We start from the raw sequence: 24,186 nt of genomic DNA on the forward strand, positions 1-24,186 counted from the left end.
CACAAAACAAGAATATTAACACCAAATCTTCAAAATCGGAGCAAAATATTTTATTAGATAGTCAGGAACATCAGGAGCCCTATATGTTATCTCATTTAAATAAATTATTTAAAAAAAATATTCAATTTGCATAAATAAATAATTGGAAATCAGTCTTTCAAAAATTGAAGTTTATATAAAAGGGAATTAAAAACTAAACCTCACATAATTAAACCAAACTTTTTCATTAAATAAACCTATGCTATTTTCTTTGGGCGTAACACCTGTTCAAATTGAAATGCCTTTTGGGACCCCAGTTTCAAACCAATACTTATAAAGACAGGGGTCTGTCTAGGTTTTTTAGAGAGGTACCTATTTTGTGAAAATTTAGACATAATTTGTGAAAATTAAAAGTTACATTAAAAAATCAACACAAGAATATGTAAGAAATTATTTTCAAAAATGGTCACTACAAATAAAAATCATTTATGACTGGTAAATTTTTACATATTTTAACCTAAAACCTAAGTGAACAGATGAAGCCTCAGCCATCCAAAAACCAGATGACCTCTCACTGAAATAAATCAACCAACCTTCCCTGGGAATTTTTACTGACCAACTGGAGCTAAGGATTAAATTGTGTTCTCCAATCTTCTTCCCAATAGGCATTTAGCTTTCCTTATGAAGTACGAACAGCCTTAATCGAAATATCTGTTAATTATAGCTTCATTATTACTATACATGTTAGTTTATATTTGCAACATTTAATTATTGCTGTAATTTAAATAACAAGTAATATTTAATATATGAAATGAAACTATTAGCATTTAAATTAATAATATTTGTAAACAGTAAAATTACTATTCAAACTTTTTTTGCTTAAAATTGAACTCTGAAACCCTCAGAAAATACATTAAAACACGTAGGCTGTATTGTTGACCAAAATGAATTTTAACTAGCATATAATCTGTTCTTAATTTTTTTTTTTTTTTTTTTTTTAAAAATTCTGAATTAGGAGGTCAGTAGTTATACTACTGTTAAGCTTGAATTGAATTCTAGAATTGGGGAAATTGAATTCGGGGATTTTATTATGTTCTTACTTACCTTAGTCTCTCAGTAAAAGTGCAAATAAATTATAAGTATTGAAATTAAAGAAACACATACTTAGGTAATTTCTTTTTAGGGGTAGACTTTTTAGGCTCTTTAGGTGTGCCATCTTTTGATGATTTGGGTGATTTTGATTTAGGCTTTTTTTCTTTCACTTCCTTTTCCGCATCCACATTTTCTTTAGCCTCTTCGTCAATCGGGGCGTTATCAGACCCCTGTGCATCAGCCGCTGGAGGTTTATCCCCCTCAGCATTTTCAAGACTATTGTTGTTGCCATCATTTGGAACACCTTCACTACCTTCAGCAGTTTTTGGTTGCTTGGGTTTTTTCTCCGGCTTTTTCCTGGGTTTTTTGGGTTTCGGTTCTTTAGGCTCCCCATCGTTTTCTTTTGTTTTTCTTTTTCTGGGCTTTTTAGGTTTCGTTTCACTGGTTTCAGCCAAAGCTGGGATATTTTCCGCATCGGGTAAAGGCAGTGGTACAACTTGTGGTGGAATAGTGGAAGGTAAACCTTCAGTTGATTCTTGAGTTGGCTAAAGAGAATAAATATTTAAAACAGAAATTTTAACATTTTTAGAAAGGAAAAATAACTTGTGAAAATTCAGTAAAAGAAAATATAACAATAACAAACCTAATTTTTATAATAATAAAAATTTACTTCCTTCTCAGTAGACCTGCGGGTTAATATTACAGTATTAGATAAAGAGACATTGCCCAGTATTGCCTACACTGATGCTTTTTCCAAATCGGACATTATTGATAAAAGTAAAATTTTAGTTTCATAAAACATTATTTGTTAAATTGGAAAACTATTTCACCTTTTTTTTATATATATATATAAAAAGAAAGAAAGCAAAATAAAAAACCTCTTCTTTCTTCCTAATTTACATCGATTCTGACATACTATCATACTTAATTTAAAGAGCATCAGTCATAGTATACAACCCCTAAGCATTATATACAATGTACTGGTAAAGTATTTAATTTTCATATTTCAAGCTTCTTCAAATAACATGGTGATTTATATACATAATAAAAACTTTATTTTTTCCTGCTTACTTGTGCTTAATAATAATATTTCATTTACAGGGTCAAGTGTATGCTGTGCAATGGCTCACACGTTTCTGCCAGGTCATTATCCCAGCTGTAAATGGTGATAACAAAAATTTAATACCCTTCTTATTAAAGAAAGCAGAAAAATATGAGCCTATTTATTTCACCCAGAAATTGCATCTAATTATTAAAAATTATGCAATAAATTAAATTACAAAATACTGGTTCATCATTGTATGCAATGCCGAGGCAATGCAAGAAATGTTTAATAATTTCCTACTATACCAATCAATTTCCGGAAATGTGAAAAATATAGTTTCACACTTCATAAGATGTGGACTTAATATATTCATTAGCACTGGGTGATACATTGATGCATCGGAAAATATCGATGTTATGCAATTACTGACCTGATGTTTGGATCAGCAATTTTTCGAAACCACTGGAAGTTACGATTCACTGCAATGTGTACAATGCTTCCCGATGCATCATTAATATCGATGTCTACACGTATGATGATGAGTATTGATACTAATAGTGCATCAATGGTATAGAGTGAAGAGTACTTCTTACGTTCATGTCACTGATGACCACAAGCTTTCCCAAAGAGTGTTGAGAATATTTGACACCAGAAACGCACGAGCAGCGCAGTCTATGTCATTTGTCCAAAACTAATTAGACTACTTGATCTCTTAACTATTGTTAAACCTTGTAGCTAAACTAAAATTGTAGCATTTGAACAAAGACATAAGAAAAATGAAAAAGTAAATTATAATAGTAAAATTATTTAAATATACAGTAGAGTCCCGATTATCCGAGTTAATGTGGACCACGACTAACTCGGATAACTGAAAAACTCGGTTAAAACGAAGAGTATAAAAAAAGAAAGAAAAAGAGTTGGTATAAATGTAATATATTTAAGAAATATAAAATTTATACGAGTATACCACATATAATTCCTATTATTATTAAAAAGCTTACTTGAAAAAACTTAAAAAGTATACTTTGCGAGAATTAAAGAGTTTTTACTTAAAAAAAGTCCTTAATCGTTTTTTGTTTTACATAACTTTGGTGCTTTTCTGCAGCAATGTTTCGCCATTTTTTAGGGATAACAGGAAGGCTGGTGTCGCCTCTTTTTGTTGTTCTATGTATTCAGTAGCATTTTCGACAGCTTTAAGTTCATCTGTGTGAGAGATTTTTATATGTTGATTTTCATCGTCACTGTCTTCATCATCTTCGCTAGGTTCATTTTCATTATTGACGATATTAACGATCATTTCATGGGATCAAGTTGTTAGATTTTGTTTTCCCGAGTGTTTGGAAGATAAAATTAAGATTTATTTTTCGGTGGTATTTTTGAAAATAAACTAGAACAAAAAAAAATCCTTAAAATATTTGATAGCTCGGTTAAAGCGGAAACTCGGATAACCGGGGCTCGGATTATCGGGACTCTACTGTACATTTAAAGTTTATTTTCACAGTCCTTATACTATATCAACTAAGTATCTAAAAAAAAAAGTTTTTCTGTTATGTTAAATATAACTTTAATGTCAATTTATTAGCTTGAATTCCACAAGTTTATGGGCAGAAGCTTTAGTTCAATTTTACAAATTATTATTACTATTTCAATATATTTCTATTATTCTCCACAGATATGCCAGTTTATTCAAGAATCTTTTAAAAATCTTTTTTTCCCCTTTGTTAAAAGAATTAATTAGTACCAAATTTTAAAAATATACAAACTTTCCTTTCGAAAAATATAGTGTGAAATTTATTGAAACTTAAAATATGTATATGACGGAAATTTAATTTTAGACTATGTCAACCTTCATCTATCAAAAGGTACCTCAAGATAGCACCAATTTAACATGTCTATATACTACGGAAATGGTATTTAATATTTATAGTGGTAGTTACGCCATTGTATATATATATATATATATTGGTATAAATTTCACACCAAAAAAGAAACTAAAGAAATATTAGGCTCTGAGAATTTTCCGTAATCCTGGACTACACTACTAATTTCATAAAATTAAAATAATACTCACATTAGTAAGATTATCACTTGGAGCTGCTTGCAGTGGATCGAGAACTGCCACCGGGTCTGACTTCTTCCCTTTTTTGGGTTTCTTGACTTTAGGAGATTTTGGGGGTTTGGGAGATTTAGGAGGTTTCTTCGCTTTAGGTTCTTTTGGCACTCGCCGTTTCATTTTTGGAGGAGGCTCGTCATTGAAAGTCATTTCATAAGGATCCGCTGGAACATCTGATTTATTCTGAAGAGTCATCGGAGGTATTCCGTCCAAAGATGTTGGAGAAAAATTGGGTCTCATGTTTTCCGGATCACAAGGTCCCTTTAAGATTGATTTCATTAGTTTTATTTGCTATTTAAAGCTCTAACAGTAATTGGGTAATTAAATAGGTAACGAATTCATATTTTAAAAAAAAATTAACTCTAAAAATAATTTGTGAAAAACATCTGCTTGACTTTCATTATCTAAAATCAATTATCTTGCTCTAAAATATCAGTACTGTTGTTCTAGAATTGCTTTAAATTATTTTAAATGTCATTCTTTTTATTTCTTAGTAAGTGAATATTTTTCCGTAAGAGAAATTAGAATGACTCATTAAACAATTATTTGTCTCATAGCAGATTTTAAGTAAGCTTGCATTTGTATCATTTACTTTACAAGCATAATAAAGAAATAAAAATTAAATATGTATCGCACAAAATAAAGAATCGGAAATGCAAAAGTAAAGCAAGTTTTAAAGCCATGCACAGTGTAAAAAATTATGTATCTTGCTACAGCAATATTTTTTAAATGAATAGAAAGATTTTTGTAGTGCTGCAAATTAATTAATTAATTATTAATTAATTAATACTCTTTGATTAATTATGTAAGCTAACAAAATTAAATTTAGTAATGATTTATTAACCATTAAAATTTTGAAGAATTCTTCATTATTTTCAATTCAAATATAGTAAAAATGTAATAGGGTGCGTAGCCAGATTTTTCAACAAAAAATAAGCACCTTTTAAGTAGGGTGACCTGGGGTAATTCACGATCACTCCGTTTCTGGGGTAAATAATGATCACCTAAGTTTTATTTTAAAAAAATTATTTTTTCTTAAATTTAAGACATGGACAAGAATGCTTGTACATTTTACTAAAGTTTAACTACATTTACTTAATAATATTTTTTTGTTTAATCTAACAAAATAAGTATCTTTTTAACTGCTTTCTGTATTTTCCATTTCAAAGATGGGTTTCAAAATGTGCACATTTCTGCAAAGATCCCCCTCCTTCTCTTAATAATAAATATTTTGAGTCACTTTCTTTTTCTTTGATATAAAAGTAGTGTAAGCTTTTGTTTAATTGTTTCACATCTACTGTAAACATTATAATTGATTATAGGAAACTATATCAAATGTTGCCCCAACAGATGGGGTAATTATTGATCACTGGGGTAATTCCTGATCATTGTCATTTCTTCTTATAAATAGTATATAAAATAGCTTATAAATAGCTAATTGTTTCTTCTTAAATAACAGTTCATATTTATTAAGTGGAACAACTACAAAATATATTTTAATTGTCATCACAAAATTTGTTTCTAACTGTATACAAGACTGTATTCTGATTTGCACCATTTCTGGTTTGTCTTACCTTGCTTCTATCTTAATTTTATGTGTGTACATCGTTAGAATAATTTTTAAATTTAAAAATTAGCCTAGTATAAATATGGTGAGAAATTATAAGCCTAAAAAGGATGCTAAGCTTTTAGAAAACAAAATTAGTGAATTTTTTTTAATGATTGAAAATGAAAATTTCAGTACGAGAGCTGCTGCCAGAGCTGTTGACATACCCTACTTAACTTTACACTTTCTCTTAAAAAATCCAGCAAAAGTAACCCATGTGGGAACTCTCTTATATTTCAGAAGAACATGAGAATGAGTTTGCTAATTGCCTAAAATATATGGCACGATGCAAAGATTTTTGAAAATTTAAAGTGTTAATCGATTCGTATTCCATGTCGATNTTTACAAGCATAATAAAGAAATAAAAATTAAATATATATAGCACAAAATAAAGAATCGGAAAAGCAAAAGCAAAGCAAGTTTTAAAGCCATGCACAGTGTAAAAAATTATGTATCTTGCTACAGCAATATTTTTTAAATGAATAGAAAGATTTTTGTTGTGTTGCAGATTAATTAATTAATACTCTTTGATTAATTATGTAAGCTAACAAAATTAAATTTAGTAATGATTTATTAACCATTAAAATTTTAAAGAATTCTTCATTATTTTCAATTCAAATATAGTAAAAATGTAACAGGGTGCGTAGCCAGATTTTTCAACAAAAAATAAGCACCTTTTAAGTACTTCTTAAGTAAGAGCTCAAAAAATATTTTTAATCATTTTCAAAAACAAAACATAACAAAAATCAGAATCTGTGCAGTAATAAAAATTATTTGTTTCTTTCGTTTAAAGTTCGTAATTTATAAACATAAAATCAATAAAATTCAAAAACAATTTCAAAAACTTTACATAATCATGATACAGTAACTAGTTTCTGATAAATATTGCAGAGAAAAGTGTGAAAATCATGCATTTTTTTAAAATTTAGAACAATTGACATGGCAAAGAAAAAATCTCTTTTTAAAAGATAGAAAAATTAGCACTTTTTACAAATCCTGAGTAAAAAAAAAGAGCACCGCTGGGGCTTTTAAAAAATATAAATCAAAAATAAGCATATTTACGAACTTTTTTAAAAACGCTATGCACCCTGTGTAAGAAAGACAATCTACTTGCTACCCATTATTATTAAATAGTTCCTGAAATTATGTATGAAATAGGGAAATGAAGTTTAAAACAAAGCATTTAAATAATTCAAAGCACCATGTTTCTACAGTTGTTGTGGGGAAGTAATAAAGAATTACCTGTTCAGAAAGAGAAGTATCTGGTGGGAGAGTTGGAGGTAAGTTTTGCTGCATTGGAGCTTCTTGCGATGGCTGAGCCTGAGGATTATAATGCTGCACAGGTTGCAACATAGGCATAAAAGGAGTTGTGCTTCCTGAGTTATACATGGGAAAATGAGGTGACATTGGTGCAACATTAGAACTTAGTGGATTGGAATTATTCTGCTGTGTTTGTAAGTACCTTAATCGCTCCTGTAGACCTTTAATCTGTAACATAGGTATAATAATTCTGTAATATACATTCACTTTAACATATAACTTCTTTTTTATCTCTGATATAATAGCAGAAAATTCTTTTGACTAAGCTTACGGAAAAAAAATTATCGGCATACACCAAAACACAATTTCAGAATCAATTAATTGTTACCTAGTTACATTAATTGCAGAACTTCTGAACCTTCCAAGCATTTAAAATTTCTCATCGTATTTTATGTTTTTTTAGAAAGAAAATTTTCAGTTGAGAATTTCATGAAGTAAGAAGACAAGAATTAAGGATCAGAGTAATAGCAAAGATTAAAGGAAAAAACGGCAAAAAATTGTAATTTTCAGAACGTTCTACGACTAAATCTTTGGACCTAATTTTAAGAAAGAAATACAAACTACAAACCTCACTAAATTAGTGCCAAGAATGAGTATTTATTACCTATCTATAAAAAAAAGTGGGTGGAAAGATAGTAATAAAGGGTTAAGGTAGATAGTTACTAAATTTATGCGATTGTGCAAGATTAACTTATATAACTATCTAACCTGGTTTTTCAAAAAATACTTTTGTATAAATATTTTGATTTTTAAGAAAATACTTTCCAAGTATGCAGATGGTATTAGATCATTAAGTGAGTATGAAAAAGAATTACCTTTTCAATAATTTCTGGATTTTGCGGTACTGCATAAAGTGACTGCAATTCCTGCTGAATTTGTTGCACTTCAAATGTCAGAGGAGAAGGAGAACTTCCTTGATAAGGTGCCTTGTTGAGCATATTATACTGATGGGAAGGAGGTAACAGACTTTCGTTTGCAGAATTTGCTGAGCTAGATAATGGCATCATTTGATCAGAGGTAGACATAGATCCAGCAGTCATATTCCTGGATACAACATTAGATTCCCCTACGCTAGCACTTGGCATACTAGAACTACTGTCAGAGCCAAAGGACACTGGCGCGCTAGGTTGGCTCGATTCCACGACTAAACTTTCATCAGGTAGTAAGTTAGTATTAGTTAGATTCGAGATGGTAGGTGTACTAGGAGGTAGGGGTTGAGATGAATTTGGCACATTACTCACAGTTGGGGAGGGTAATTGTCCCACAGAATGTGGTTGATTAAGGTAGGTGTGGTGAGAATGTGCCTGAGAAACATGAGTGAAAGCAGGACTTGGTGGTTGAGGACGCGTGTCACTAACAGATGACATAAGCATATGATGCTGTTGTTGTGGTGGTGGCGGCGGCGGTTGTTGTTGTTGCTGTTGTGGAGGAGTCTGTTGTTGTGAATTATGAGTATTTGAAAGATGACTATAAAAATTCCCACCGACATTAGCATTATGACTTATACTGGAATTAGAGCCACCTGGGCTTAAGCTAGAAGGAGTTGGAGTAGTGGAAGGACCAGTGCTTACTCTGGGCAAAACCATTTGTTCCAAATGCTGCAAACTGGACGGAGCATTGGAATTCCCTGGAGAATGACCCTGCCCTGGACTAGTCAAATGGGTTGTACTAGGGCTATGATAACTTCCCTGAGATTGAGGAGTAGATGATTGAAGGACTCTTTCTGGTGTTAACGCAGGAGGTACTGACATATCAGAAGGAGGAGTAGGTGTTAAATGTTGCGGAGAGTGCGTCACTTGAGATGAAAAAGGAGTTCGATATTGAGGACTCATGGGTGCTTGGACATGTTGAGAATTAGAATAATGTAAGTGTGGCGGTGTAGCCGATTCTGGATTTGTTGGTCTCGGAGATGGCTGAGTAGCTGAATAGGCCTGATTGGGTGAAAAAGGTGGATGATATTGTTGAAGTCTAGCAGGGCTACCAGGTGGAACAGAGGAAGCATGCGGCTGAACAGAATTAACTCTAGGTGTTACAGGTGAATAACCCATCTGATGAGCTGATGATCTAACATTCATCATCTGTTGTCCCATAACTTGTTGAGGTGGATGAACAACAGCATTGTAGTGTGGTCGATTAGAAGTTTGAGAGGCCCCGTAATGTCCCTGAGAAAATGTAATAGACTGGTCTGCTTGGGACAATGAATTTAATGTTTGTGACATACCAGCTTGAGGAGCTGTGTTAAGTTGTCCAACCATCGACCCATTTTGAGAAACAGTAGAATTCATATTATATACAGGTGGTCTTTGCATGGGTTGATTTGCCGCATGCGGAGTTGGATAATCTTGATTACTTAAATACTGGCTTTGATTTGGTGTAGATGCTCGCTGACTTTGCATTCCCATAGGGCTGTGATTTAAGGAAGCAGAAGCATGTTGGTTAGGAACCATTTGATGTTGTGGATAATTCTGAGAAGCAGGCATACATGGACGTGTCATCTGTGAATGTGCCATAGAATTTTGCCACATATCAGGAGTCTGATTAACTTGCTGCACTGCATGCTGTTGCATTGAATGATGCTGCATTGAACCATAATGACCCGGGTATTGAGCGGAACTCTGATTCATTGATGCAGAGGCAGAATTATGAGGCATTTGTTGACCATAATGACCTGTGGACATACTCCGATTTTGATACATCTGGTTGGGTACAACAGTTCTAGGAGAAGATTGTTGTGGTTGATCAGGAATTGATGAAAGAGGATCACTAAGATGATGAAGTCTAGGGCCACCAGAAACATACTGACCAGCCATATTACTAGCTTGTAACTGACTACCATAAACAGAATACTGGTGAAGTTTTTGAGGCACTTCATTTTGTTGATAGCTATGTACTGCTCCTTGATGATATGAACCTATGCCTCCAGCTGGCATTTGTGTGCCACCCTGCCCTTGTTGCATGGGCACCATACCAGACATCATCATATTAGGATTCTGACCGGAAGGATTTTGCATATTTTGTGGCATCATACTCTGACCAGCAGAATTAACAGCAGAAGCATGGCCATAGCCACCCGCATTTACCATATTAGCAGTTTCATCCATAATGTCTCCACTTCCTCCCACACTAAACATTCCATCATTCATCAAATGATAGTCTGCCATTTCTTTCAAATATACTAACTGTTAGTAATCCAGTGATACAGGAGATCACCAGTGTGCTTTACCTCACACAGGTATCTCATTTTGATTGTTTTCTCACATACCTGAAAATTACAAAAATCAATTATTTAGTTTGAAAAGAAAAAAAAAATACAAATAGTTCCATAATACATTATGCAAGTTCATTTTATCTTAAGGAGGTTTTTTGATCTAGATATTTCAAAAAAATCAAATAATTTTTATTGCATATTACGATATTATATGCTAGGGATGTGGATCAATAAAAATGGGGATGTGTTTCAAATAAATACTTATTAGAGCAGTTTATTTGTGCTGATTTCATAGCAAATGTTTTTTTTAATTATTACAATGTTTTTTTACATGATTTTGACAATCGAGTTGCTTTAATTACGATGTTATCATGACAAGGGAGTTTCTAATCATGCATTTAGATAATCACTTTTTGATACAATAATATATTTTTTTATTACATTATTGCAACATGAAAAATTCGAAAAGTGAAGGAAAATGCTTTTTTTTAAACTGCTCACTGCTTGCAATTTATTTTGTTTTAAATTTCTTTGTAACTTTTAAGAAGAAAAAAAATTACTATTTAAAACTAATAAAACCTCTAATAATTCAATAAATAGAAATATCTAAAGTTTTTTTTGTTTAAACCATATAAATTTTCTTTAATTAAAATATTTAATTCAAATTTATACTAATTAAAATACAACTGTTTTTTTTTTTGGCATTTCATTCTGTGAGCATACGTTCTTTTTTTGTTTCTTTTTCTTCTTAAAATTTATATTTCTTTTCACCAATATTATATATATAGATTTTTTTGATAGTTCAATTATTGATAAAAAGGGAATAAAAAAATGTATTTTCAAAAAAGCATCAACGTTTTCATTTTTGAATTAATTTTAATAGTTAAAAGTACTTAGTTTTCTGCAAATATGTTACAAAGTTTACATAAAAATTATCATATTTGCCACCAAGATGAGAAATATGTGTGCAGCCCTTCGTTAAACCTCCTGTGCAAGTGACCCTTCACTCAAAAAGGCAGTGCACCACTGCCACTATGTTATACAATGGAGAATATGTAGGCGAAACCAGTTTGCCTGGAAGCTTTTTTATATGGTTGAAAAATGCCTCAATCGGACCAGCTGTTTTGCACAGTCGATTGCTCACAGATACGAAGACCTATCAAATGACAATTTATTAGAAAGATGAGTTGGCAAGAACATTACAAATAACTTATAGATAAATTCGCCTAATTGGACATTTTCTCTCCAAAACATGTCTCTTGCAGTTAAGCAGTGTTCTTGCAAAGGGCAAATTTTGTAGGGCAGCCCGCCGTGTCTGCTTTTTGATGCCTATAAATGCACCCTCCTGGCCTTTTTTGAAAATATACGTAGCCATCTCTTAAGAATACTGCCTTTTTATTTAATTTTTTCTTTAAAAGATCTGTAACAGATTATCAAGCTATGCCTGTCCATCAGTGCTCGGCTTGAACTGACCTCTTCACCATAATTTTTATATGTAAACTTAGAATTATTTAGTTAGTGTTAGAAAAAATTTCAAATGTAACTGAAAAGTGGCAATATAAAACCAGGTTCATTATTATTTCTTACCATTTCATTTCACTGAAATTTTTTTTTTAAATGAGGCTTAAATCAGAACTCTAGACCAGAAAATCCTAATGGCCTTAGGACACAATTTTTTTATTTTTTTTTTATTCGTTTTTCAACAGTTATTGGGCAATTCCACAGTAAGGTCAGTAAGACGACCAAAATTTTAAATTTAATATTTTTATGCAAACAAGGTATCATTTATCAAGGTAAAAAATTGAGGATAACTTATAAATATCAGTTTTCAATAAGTTATAGGCTGTTAAATGAAGGGCTACATCATTTGAAATTTTTAACCATTGTAAGTAAATCTTTTACAAATAGTTTTCTTTTTTTAGTTTTTTTAATGCACACTAATAGAAAATGGAATAAATAATAATTAAAGTAAACTACAACAAAACAGGTTATCTTGCACAAATGTGTAGAAACATTTTACATTTTGATTTACAAAAAAAATTCTCAAAAAAAATTACTTTTCATATTTTGCATCACACCAAAATACATAATTAAAATTGTACTGTGCCACAAGGGCTTAACATAACTAAATTATTATTCTGTTTACAGCAATTTTCTGTAAGTTAAAACAATTTTAAGTTTTATTTGTATAGTCTATTTTGATTTTGAAAATAATAAATATTTTTATTGTAAATTATAATTATTTTTACATTTGACACCACTGCTTTTCTTCTCATTACAATTGTTTTTATCTGCTTCCATGTCTTATTTTGCTTTTTCTTTACAAAAGGAAGAGAAATATGAATAGAAGCCAACTAAATATTCTTTTATGTTAATAAAATCTGCTGATTTATATTAAAATTTAAAATTGATCGATGAAGCTTTTTTTTATATACTAGTTACTTTATTTTATTTATTTATTAATTTGAGAAAAGCAACTCAGTTTTAATTTCTTGAGGCCTCACTTAGAACATTTTCAACCAATCATTTTGCCAAAGCTTGAAAAATGTAATTGAGAAAAACTTTTTTTCAGAATATNATTTTTTTTTTTTATTTTTTTTTTTTTTTTTGAAAAGCAACTCAGACCTATATTCAGAAACAGTTTTTAAGTTTAAATGCATGCTTATTATATTAAGGTTAGCACAAATGCTTCTTAAAGGGTTATCACATACATTCAGATGTAAAATCAGGGGTCTGTCCAGGCCAAATTTACTACCGTTTAGCGTTACTTTCACAAATTCAACTTTAGGAAAAACGGCAGTTACGCAAAATACTTTTTCTTGAAACGTTATTTTTGTATCCCGTAAGAAACAATAAATCCATATTTTTGCGTTGACTTTTTAATACAATTCTTAATTTTTCACAAATTCTGTCTAAATTTTCACAAAATAGGTTCCTCTCAGAAAAACCTAGACAGACCACCGAGAGTACCAAACAGTGCTACTACAAAGATAGGCGTCCCGCAGTGGACTGATCGTTAAGACACGGTTCCCAGCAGATCACTGAAGTCAAGCATCACTGGCTGCGGTCAGTGTGCAGGTGGGTGACCACTTGGATGAGTCTGCATAGGGACCGAGGGTGTGCGGTATTGCTCCTCGTAAAACTGTTCTACCGTAAAGTGCTCAACTTCGCGTGCAGGTCGTCGGGCTACCGGTCGTCGGTCAGGTCGCGTGCAGGACGTCGGGGGTCGTCGTAGCGGGGGTGCCACCCCCCTCTGCAGAGGATCAAAATTGTGATGACCGTCGCCAATAGCCCATTGTGCAGCTCTAGTGCGACGTAAATGAACAACAACCACAAAGATAGGCACTGGGGACAAACTCAGTTTTACACCACCTCACATATATATATAGAAATAATATGTCAAAATTAAGGGAACTATTTTTAGATTAGATTCCATAAAACTAAATTCGTTAATTAGATTTTATAACTTTACAAAAAAACTTTTCATTCTAAAACATTAATTCGATTTGGTTCAAAATTGAACAGTATACATTACTAAAAAAGTGTGTAGTTTCCATTACACTTCAGATGTTTATTGTTTTTGATTCAAGGATAAGTGTTTGTTTCTTATCGTTTCACCAATTGGTAAAAAATTTAAAAATTATAAACTTACATGCACAGCAAACTACAATGTATTCTATTTAATGTTTGTGAATCTTATTTATGCCTCCTAATAAAATAAAATTGCCATTTTTGAGAGAAAAGTTTTGAGGGCCATCCTTGGTGGGATAAAAATAAATAATTCCTGGAGAAGACAATATAATACTGAACTGTATAAAATCTACAGAGAGCCAGATATTGTGAAATTCATTAAAATAAATCGAATGAACCGGGCAGCTCACATTTTCAGAAGGAATGATTACTCAAATTTAAAGAAAATCCTATTACACAAACCCCTATCATACAGGAAAAGAGGTAGACCCAGGCTGAGATGGCTGGATTTAGTTGAGACTGATTTCTTTACTCTAAAGGAGAAAAACTGGCGAACAAGTGTCAAAAGTAGAGAAAAGTGGATTCGAATTCAAAGGAAGGCACTGGCCAGAGCTCATTCTAGGCAGAAAAAAGGGCAGGGTGCAGAAGTTTAAAAAAAGGGCATTATTATTCTAAAAAGGCAATAATTTCTTTCTATGGTCTTTACATGTTCTAAATAATTATGATTTAATGATAGTGGAAGTAACTGCAAACTTTCAAAGACAAGTGCAACAAGGGGGTGTGATGGCTATTTTTCCTTTCCAGTATAAATCTATGTATTGACAGCAATGACAAACTAAATAAAAAGAGTTGAAAATAACAAAAATTTAAGAAATCCATAGTAGAGTTTGGGGAAAAAGTAAAGAAGGGTTGAGGAAAAAAAGCGCAAAAAGGGTATGGAGTCTATTATATCAGGGCACTAATTTACTTCAGGGGCAACAGGGTGGATTCTTTTGACTAAAAGGGCAGCAGGGTGCTGCGCCCTGTTTACCCTGCCTAGAATGAGCTCTGGCACTGGCCCACCCTGGGCAGTCTAGCCGGATATGATGAATAAAATATTTGATAAAAATTTTATTAACTACAAAAAAAAAAGATTTAAATAAATATTAAACATAAATTTATTAATGAAATGTGAATGCATATTGTAGATATTGGTTGTTCATTCGTGCATAATTATTAAATTTAATGAGAACTTGGAAGATTTGAGTATTTCATTTCATGAATGCACACAAAGCTTCTAAAAATTTCATTACTTTCAAAAAAATTTATGTGTTTATAATTCAAAACTAATTGCATAACATATTAGCTAGTTTTACAAAGAATTATTTCACGAACTTCATCATTAGGTATGTGATTCACCACTTAGAAAGTAGAAAAATGACTGAAATAGTTGTTCTCATATCCATTTATTATTTTTTGTTAATCCCATTGGTAATAATCAAGTAATATTTTTTTAGCATGTACTATCTTATATTTATATGTGGTATAAAGAGGTAAGCATATAGAATACACTTGAAAAAAACTTACTGATCTTCAGACAAAAGTAGGTTTCTTCATGAAAAAACTCAATAAAAATCACTTATACCTGGGGGAATTTTTTTTTTAATATATACAGTACCAGTCAAAAGTTTAGAATCATTTCTGAATTTTTAAAAATGAACAAATAAACAAGGTTTTTAAATTGAAAATCACAACAAATTTTCCATATTTTAATAATTATAAGTACACTTATGTGGTTAGAACTATAATTTTATGCATAACTTATGGATATCGTCCAATTTTGTATTCTTTGAAATATCCTCCTTTAGTCTTAATCGCAGCAGCACATACTTTTGGCCTTCTTGTTCTTGGTTTTTGGAATGCCCTAGTTGAGATCTGCTTTAAGCAACTAAGTAAAGATTCCCAAAGTTTGTTTTGATTGGTACATCGCATTTTACTAAAATTTTTATCGAGTTAATCCTAGGGATGTAACGAATATTCGGTCACTATTCGGCCCTTTTGCCGAATATTCGGCCTAGCCGAATACTGAAGTTATTCGGCCGAATAATGAAGTATATGCTATTATTAATTATGCTGCTATTATTAATTATTTAGATTTGTGAAAGCCTTATTGTTGGCATCAAGATATTTAAAATATTACAAAAAATACATCAAGTTGTTAAATTTTTTTTAAAATATAGAAAGTTTAAAAAAGCAAATTTGTTAATATTTATTTCATTTTTAATTTAAAATTTGAAAATTATTTAATTACAAAATTAAAATTTCAAAAGTGAAACTTTTTAAAAAGTTCTTAATTTTCTGAGTTTTAATAATTTTTCTGACAAAAAAGAAAGTTAAGAATACATTTAACAGTAGTAATGAGTTCTTATTTTAAATAAAATAGCATATAAATTACAAGTATAACTATAACTAAAATATGCTATTATTAATTATTTAGATTTATAAAAGCCATATTGCCTTGTTATTGGCATCAAGATATTTAAATTATTACAAAAAATAAATCAAGTTGTTAAAATTTTTTTAAATATACAAAGATTAAAAAAGCAATTTTGTTAATATTTATTTCATTTTCAATTTAAAATTGCTTTAATTACAATCAAAAGAGAAATTTTTAAAAAGTATTCGGCCCCATCACTATTAGTTACATCACTAGTTAATCCCACAATAGGATTAATATCTTGGGATTAAGGGGGCTAATCCATGAATTTCAGTACTATTTTTTTTTCTTTTGGTGCAAGATAGTTTCTACACAATTTCGATTAATGTTCCATATTTCGGATCGTTATCTTGCTGAAAAACAAATCCTTGACCAAGGATTCCCTGTCTGCTTAGAAAAGAATAACGCTGCAATATTCTACGATATTTTTTATCCACAATTCCCTATATTCTTACAAGATCTCCAACTTTGTCACCGGCAATACATCTTCTAACCATGACTGAACCTCCACCATTCTTCACAGATGGTAGTAAACATTAATTTGTCATACATACACTTACTAAACATGGAACATACTGCCTTTCCTTGCTCCCAATGAACTCAAATTTTGACTCGTCAGTAAACATAACATTTGGCTACGGTTCTAAGGACCAGTTAAGATGCTTTTTAGCAAATTTTTTTTAGTTTAAATATGCTTTGTTTTTTCAAAAGAGGCTTTCTAGCAACTACACATACATTAATAGTCACAAAGTTGACATTGTATAGTCACTGATAGTAGTTACCGACGAAATTTACAGATTAGTAGCATTCAATTCGTCATGGATTTCTGGTTCTGTTTGAGTCTGCTGCAGCTTACTTTAAATGCTGGTAAACTTATCCTCATGTTTGGATGTTATTCTAGATCTCCCTAATTGTTGGCGATTCTTATTTTGGCCAGTTTTTTTCTTTCTGTGCTAAGTTTTGAAAACAGTGTCTATGAAACATTAGTTTTAGAGGCAATTTGTCTACTTGAATAGCTTGAAGTGCAATAATATCTGCACATGTCTTGACTCTTATTTCTGGTTTTTGACCCATTATACTGTAATGAATTGAATAAAGTAATGTTAACTTTTGTTTAACTTGTACCAGTTATTCTGTCAAATGAAGGCTATTATATTAATATTTTAAATTTGTTATGTACATGAACTTAACTTTTAATGAACCTTTCAAAGAAGATTAAAAGTAGATTGTTTATAAACTAAAAATTAACTAAATTTTTTAAATAAAATTTTTTTACTTTTAGAATAGGTATTTACACACATTTTCGTTCGTTTTGTAAACAACAACAGAATAGATACAAAATCAAAAAATAATGAACAGTTTAAAATGGAAACGGCGTTTTGCGAAGTTTGTTGACGTTTATATTTGATAAATTTTACGTTTAAGTCAGAAATACATAAATATTTACATCTTGAAAAGTTTTGAACTAAATACAAGTGAGTCTAAACTTTTCACCAGTACTATATATATATAAAAGGTGGGTCACATGGGCTGTGAATTTTCTTAAATACCCTAGTTGGGAAAGGATGGTAAGAGAACTTAAATGAAAACTTCTTATGAATGAAGAAGAGTAATTGAATATCAATCAATGGCCAAAGCAGGAAAAGGAATGTAAATAAACTAAAGAATAGATTGAATGTTGTATGCTTTCTAGGAGATAAACCATATAACTAAAGGATATGCATTCTATGTTATCAAAATTAAAACAATTTTAAATTTAATTTCTGCTTATACTCAAATAAATATAATTAAAGAATGAATAAAAATGCAGAGTTGCTACATTCTTACATTTATTGATTGTTGCACATTCTAACATTCGTTTTGAGTAAAATTTATAAGGTACAGTAAGATTTGAGTGTCAAAGGATAACTTTCAAATGAATTTTAACTTACCTTTTACATTTGAGTTTTGATACGAAAACTTTAATAAACATTTAAACAATGGAGATTCTATAATTCCGAATTCAGATAATTAATATTTAAGCAAATATCTTAAAAACACTCTGCAAAATAAAAAATTTTGCCTGTATTAATCAAAATTATACAACACATGTAATTAAAATAATAAAATTTAGCTTTCAGTGTTCATGAAGTTTAATTTTTTTAATTATGGTAAATATGCTGTTTGATAAACTCAGCAACTTTTTTAAAAAAAATAACTTAAGAACAAAATAATTTAATAAATGGTAGACAATGTACAAATTGTTAACTTACAAAGAAAAAGTAGAAAAAATAGCTTCATTAATTTACACCAATCAACATCATCAATATATGTAAAAAATATACATGTATTACAATAAGTTAAATTAATTTCATAAGCATAATTTTCTTGTCAAATGTAAATAATATTCATAAATCAGTGGCAAAATTCAATTAGAAAACTAGGATAATAAATAAGTAAGCATTGACTTTGATTATCTAAGGAAACTGCAGTCCCTGACCATATGATAAATAATAAATTAAGACCCACAAAATACAATAGATAATGGTAAACAACTTCTTTCTATAAAAATATTTTAACCCCTACAAACTTCAAAAAAGAAGGAAAAAAAAAGACTTGCATTTAAAATCAAAGATGACAATGAAAACAGTGGATATATTTACATACAATCTTTTTTTAAAAATGTTTGGTTTCTTTATTATATGAAAACAAATATTAACAAGACTTTAATAATTGTACTTTAGAATAAACAATAAGCAAATTTATCCGATATTAGGCTATTTTTAAATGCATAACACACGCCGAGTGAACTAACAAAAGCTAGCAATGCAACAATATAAACAATACGTTTTTCAACTTTTGAATGTTTACAAAGTGGCTTTAAATCTCCCTAAATCCATATTCAAAAATAACATATTCCTATACCTAAGGAAACAGTATGCAAATGATGGATGAGGAGGAATTTCAATTTGATGACATAATCAATAGGCCTATGTTTTTAATTACTAGTAAACAAACCGAAATATGAATATTTTCTAAACATAAACGTGACTGAACAGATAAAAGGAATAACACACAGTGAGCTAATATTAAAAAAGCAACAAAAAAAACATAACAAATTGATAAGATATTAAGCATACCTAGGTTTATTAATTGTCAATATATGTGCAATTAGCTGAAAATGACTGATTAGTTGAAATTATTGAAACAGATGAATAAACAATGCAACCATTAAACAGTATATTTTATAAAATGAAATAAATTCTATCAATCTTTCCTTGATTATGTAATTCTTAAGATGGTAGTCCAAAGCACACTAATTATCGGACACCGCTAAGCTTTGACAATGATCACATACCCACGAACGCCATTTTCGAGAGGCATCTTAACATCCTCATTCGGTGATCACTGCTGGCACAACGCCAGATGATCAGCGTCAGTATTACCTCAATCTCACAAGTTATGTACCCAAATCAATTATAAATTTGGTTTCATAGTTGTGTAAATAAACATTCAATTTTAAGCTTTGATTCTTACCTACTATAGACCTATATTACATGTTTTACTCCAAAACACGTTTTTCTAAGTTTTTCACAACGCAATGGCTAACATGGAAACCGTGAATGAAAACCATGACCGAATAAAACGTTGTGTCTGATTGGTCGAATTTCAGTCACTGTTTCTTTTTCAAGCAGGTTTAATGCCCTGTCGATCTTAATTGTTATTTGGTATTAATTAAATAATTTTTCGCTATTATTCCTTTTAAATAAAATTCACAGTTTTGTTTTAAAATAATAGAAATCGCTTCTACTTATTATTATGAATTGAGTACAGTAAAAACCAACCCTTACAAAAACTAGAAAATGTGTTTCTTTCGAAAAAAAGTACATCAAATTTTCAAACTCAAAACAATGATCAGTAGATGACTCTGACCAGTTGTTTTAATTGCATTTAGTAGAAATTTTCGTTTCATCGAAATATCATATGTATATTCCCTCTGAAAACGGACAATGTGCAGATTAATGTGCATTTTTATAGCGTTTATCGAAAGACGTGAGTAATGTTAATAATCATAGGATTATTAATTATGACCCAAGGACGTCGCAGGGGCCGATTTTTTTAGGAGAATGAAATTAAATTTCATAGTTACTATAGCTCTAGAAAATTTCACAAATAAGAAAAAAATTCCTAAATGTGCTAAATACTTGCAAAAAAAATTATTTTATTTATTTCTTGCTTTTAACTTTAAGGAATTTAAATTTATATAAATTCAATAAAATTTTCTTTATTTATCAGAAGTATTGAGGGAAATTTTAGAGTTTTCTAATTATTGAGGACGACATATACTCATCGTCCCACATTCCATCGACGCCCACGTAACGGCATTAACCAGGAAAATAATTGTCATGATTTCGTAGGCCATTGCCCGGTATTCCCAACATTGAGTGTTTTTTGTTTTTGTTTTTTTAAGGTTAAGAGCCATTTTTCGATATATACTTGCCTGGCGTTTCCTACACATTGTTTTTATTTACTTTTTTTTTTTTTTTACTANAAGATTAAGATACCCTTGTCTTATTTTTTCCTACGCTGACATTTTCCTTTATCTATGATAAGCCACCTCTGGGCGAAAAAGAAAGAGATTTTTCTTGTAGTTAATTGGGATTGAAGAGTTCACATTAAGTTGCTTGTCGCTTACAGATTCTAATCCGATTCCCTCCTTACTATCCAAGAATGCGCTAGTAGTTCTCTTACATATAGTTTCTAAAATAAGCAGTCCTGCATTGGGCTGATCTTAAAGACACGGTTCCCAGTAGAACACCGAAGTAAAACATTACTAGCTGCGATTAGTTAGCTGATGGGTAACCTCTTTCATCCTCCTGCTTGGGAACCGAGAGTACGCGGTATCGGTCCTCGTTAAACTGTTCTACAGTAAAGAGCTCAACTTCGCCCGCAGATTGTCGGTCTACCAAAGTGGGAAAGCCATAATCTATATTATCCTCTATATTATTATGAATACAAAAATAGTTTGTTTTGAAAAATCGTTTTTTTTCTTCCACCTCCTCAAATTCTTTATCAAGCAAACCGATGATGGAAGGAGAAAGCGCTTGTAAGAGAGTTTGAAAGCTTGTTTCATCTATGAATTTTGATATTATATATTGTTCTCCCCGTTTCATCTTATTCGTTTGTTAAGTTGTTGTGGCAGATGAAACTTAATCGGAAATCGAAGGCATATTTATTTTAGCTAATTTGAAATACAAAGGACAGATTTCACAAAGGGGAAGAAAGATATTAATCAAGTTGGGAAATCTTGCTTCCTATCTGTTAAACTTATGTACTTCGATTTTCGAGATCTCAGTATATAATCTTACTGACTTCTTCTTTTTCTTTTTTGGAGCAATCGGAGTTGTTTGCAGTATTTTACCGCAAACCGCAGAAACTGCTTCCGCACTGACTACATGGTAATGCCCCCCTGATAACGCGACAATGCACTTGCACTTATATTTTTGGGAGAGGGAAATCTGTAGTTGGCCGAATGAAATTTCTAATTTGACTGAATCAAAAAAAGGCTTCTACGATTGTTCTTTGCATTTCAATAAAATAGCGTCAAGAGCGGCAAAGAAATACCAGCTATAAATAATTGATCAAGAAAACAAGTTAAAATGAAATTTTCTTGTACATTATCATTATATCTAATTAATTTAAACATATATGAATTATCTGATAATCATTAATGTGATTTTAGAGAAATTTAAGAAATTTCTTCGTACAGTTTATTTCATTATTTTTATTTCATTACCACTAGAAAAAAAATATATTGAAAAAGAGCAAGAGTTAAGAAACACGCATGATTTGTTTAACATAGCAAACAAGCATAGTTTTGAAAGTCTAATCTTTAATAAAATCATGCTTACTAGCAGCTAAGGAATTAGACTTGCTACAACCAAAGTGAAGTAATTCTCATGTATATAAGCAATAAAATTCTAAACAATTTCATTTATTTATAATTCTAAAAATGAACAACGTAATATTTAATTCAGCAAAACTGGCGGAATATTGAATTTAATTTTATTGAAATCTTTCGAAATATATTTATTTGCCAAGTGTGAAAAAGTAATTTAAAAAGCCGTCATCTTTGTAGCATATAAGTATATGAATATGAAAATATAATTCACTTGATACAATAAAAAAATTTCATTTTATTTTGTTGCTAACATTTTTGCAACATATTATTTTTTCACCTATATATTACTGATTTAACGATTTTATATTAAAATTTTCTACTTTAATAAATAAAATAATTAATGAACGATTTGTGAAATAAATATGAAAAAGAATTAAATAAATTTACAGTTAAGATGAAGACACCATTTCTCATTATCCCACAAATAGCGTGTTAACCAGCAAATTTCGTCTGATAATGAATAGAAATTGAATATTCTGGGAGTCGAGGCCCTTTATTAGTAATCCAATAAAAAAAATTTAAAAAAAGAAGAAAAGAAAGAAAAAACGAAAGGAGAATATTTAACATTCGTTGCATTCCAAAAAAAAAAAGTAAGAAGTACGAATTTTTTGTTAACCTTTCAGGGTAGCATTTTCCCGTATATTTTTATCCCATAGCACTCCTTGTATATTTTTATATACATTTCTGTAGTAATAATTAAGTCAATACTGTTGAACAACTTAAAATTTTTAGAAAAATCTCGGGCTAGCTAAGTTCATTAACAAAAACGGCCCTTTCAAATATAAACGTTTTAACGTCAAATTTCAAGTCTGTAATTGCATTGGTACTTTTTACCACAAATTCAACAGTTCTGTAACTAATAATCTAACGTTAATTTTTTTTAATTCCCTTGCACTCCTTGTACATTTTTTTACACAAAACAAAGTTGAGCACTTAAAACTTTGGCGGTACCACTTTTCGATACCATGTCATTGGTACCACTTTTCGATACCAAACTTTTTCGATACCATGTCATATTATCAAATGCTTTATTAAATAAGACAATTAGATGTTGATAGTAATTACCAATGACAGATTGCTCTTGGTGTATTAAAAATCAAACATTGAGGGTCTAGACCAGAGGTTGCCAAAGAGGTCTATATAGACCCCCAGGGGATTATTTGACAAAAGCGGGGTCAATCTGAGTCACGGGGTCGAATGGGAGTCGATCCGAATCGGAAGGCTCGATTGGGGGTCGAGAAAAAACCGTTCTTAATACGCGAATCACACATACCTAATTAAGTACGTAAAATTTGTGATTTTTTTTTTAATAATTGACTTAATATCAGTTTCTTTAAAGGACATAAATTAATAAACGTATATTTATTCGGGTGAAACAAGTGTTTACGTACCAGCGCGCAGTGGCACGAACTCTGCAGACCTTTAATATTAACTTATAATTTTCAAACTCTGCCAGAAATTAGAGTTTTATAAACCACACAATCGCACCAAAGGGAATTTTTATACACTAATTAGGGGGCACATAAACGGCCAAAATAGATTTTGTTAATTAACCAGAAGGAAGTTCTTTAAGCTATATATTCGTGGAAGCAACGTGTGAGTCGTGGTGTGGTTGTTAGCGCTATGGGTAAAGAAGTTTGTAGACTCGGTGATCAGGGGTTCGGTCCTGGTCACGCATTAATTTTTAATTTTTTTTTCTACTTACTTGATTTGATTTTTTAAAATTTTTTTTTTCGATATTTAAACGTGAATAAGGTGTTATATATATATATACATATAATTATTTTTCTTTGGCAGAGAGGGAATAATAGCTGAAAAACGGATAAATTTCTACTCCAGAGCTACGCACACGACTCACTCCGTAACTCCCTTTAATATTAACATATAATTTTCAAACTCTGACAGACATTAGAGTTTTATATACCAAACAATCGT

At 30.7% G+C, this 24,186-nt stretch overlaps 1 protein-coding gene across 17 annotated transcripts in view; it reads right to left on the reverse strand.

The window, feature by feature from the left end:
* The window catches only part of LOC107439580 (chromodomain helicase DNA binding protein kismet), a 99,550-nt gene extending 79,584 nt beyond the window's left edge, over positions 1-19,966 (reverse strand). For 15 of the 17 annotated variants that reach the window (XM_071180436.1, XM_043052608.2, XM_071180435.1 and 12 more), the window contains exons 1-5: positions 19,827-19,966; positions 7,971-10,417; positions 7,078-7,323; positions 4,188-4,490; positions 1,144-1,616 (exon numbers count right to left, since the gene is read on the reverse strand). In XM_071180436.1, coding sequence (XP_071036537.1) covers positions 1,144-1,616; positions 4,188-4,490; positions 7,078-7,323; positions 7,971-10,316 — 3,368 coding nt within the window. In that variant the 5' untranslated portion in view covers positions 10,317-10,417; positions 19,827-19,966. Of the gene's footprint in view, positions 1-1,143; positions 1,617-4,187; positions 4,491-7,077; positions 7,324-7,970; positions 10,418-19,429 lie in introns of all 17 variants that reach the window. The other 2 variants (XM_071180431.1, XM_043052601.2) reach the window with 2 other exon arrangements.
* Between the last annotated feature and the right edge of the window lie 4,220 nt (positions 19,967-24,186).

The sequence above is a fragment of the Parasteatoda tepidariorum genome, chromosome 4 (assembly GCF_043381705.1).
Source record: "Parasteatoda tepidariorum isolate YZ-2023 chromosome 4, CAS_Ptep_4.0, whole genome shotgun sequence".
NCBI classification, from domain to species: domain Eukaryota; kingdom Metazoa; phylum Arthropoda; class Arachnida; order Araneae; family Theridiidae; genus Parasteatoda; species Parasteatoda tepidariorum.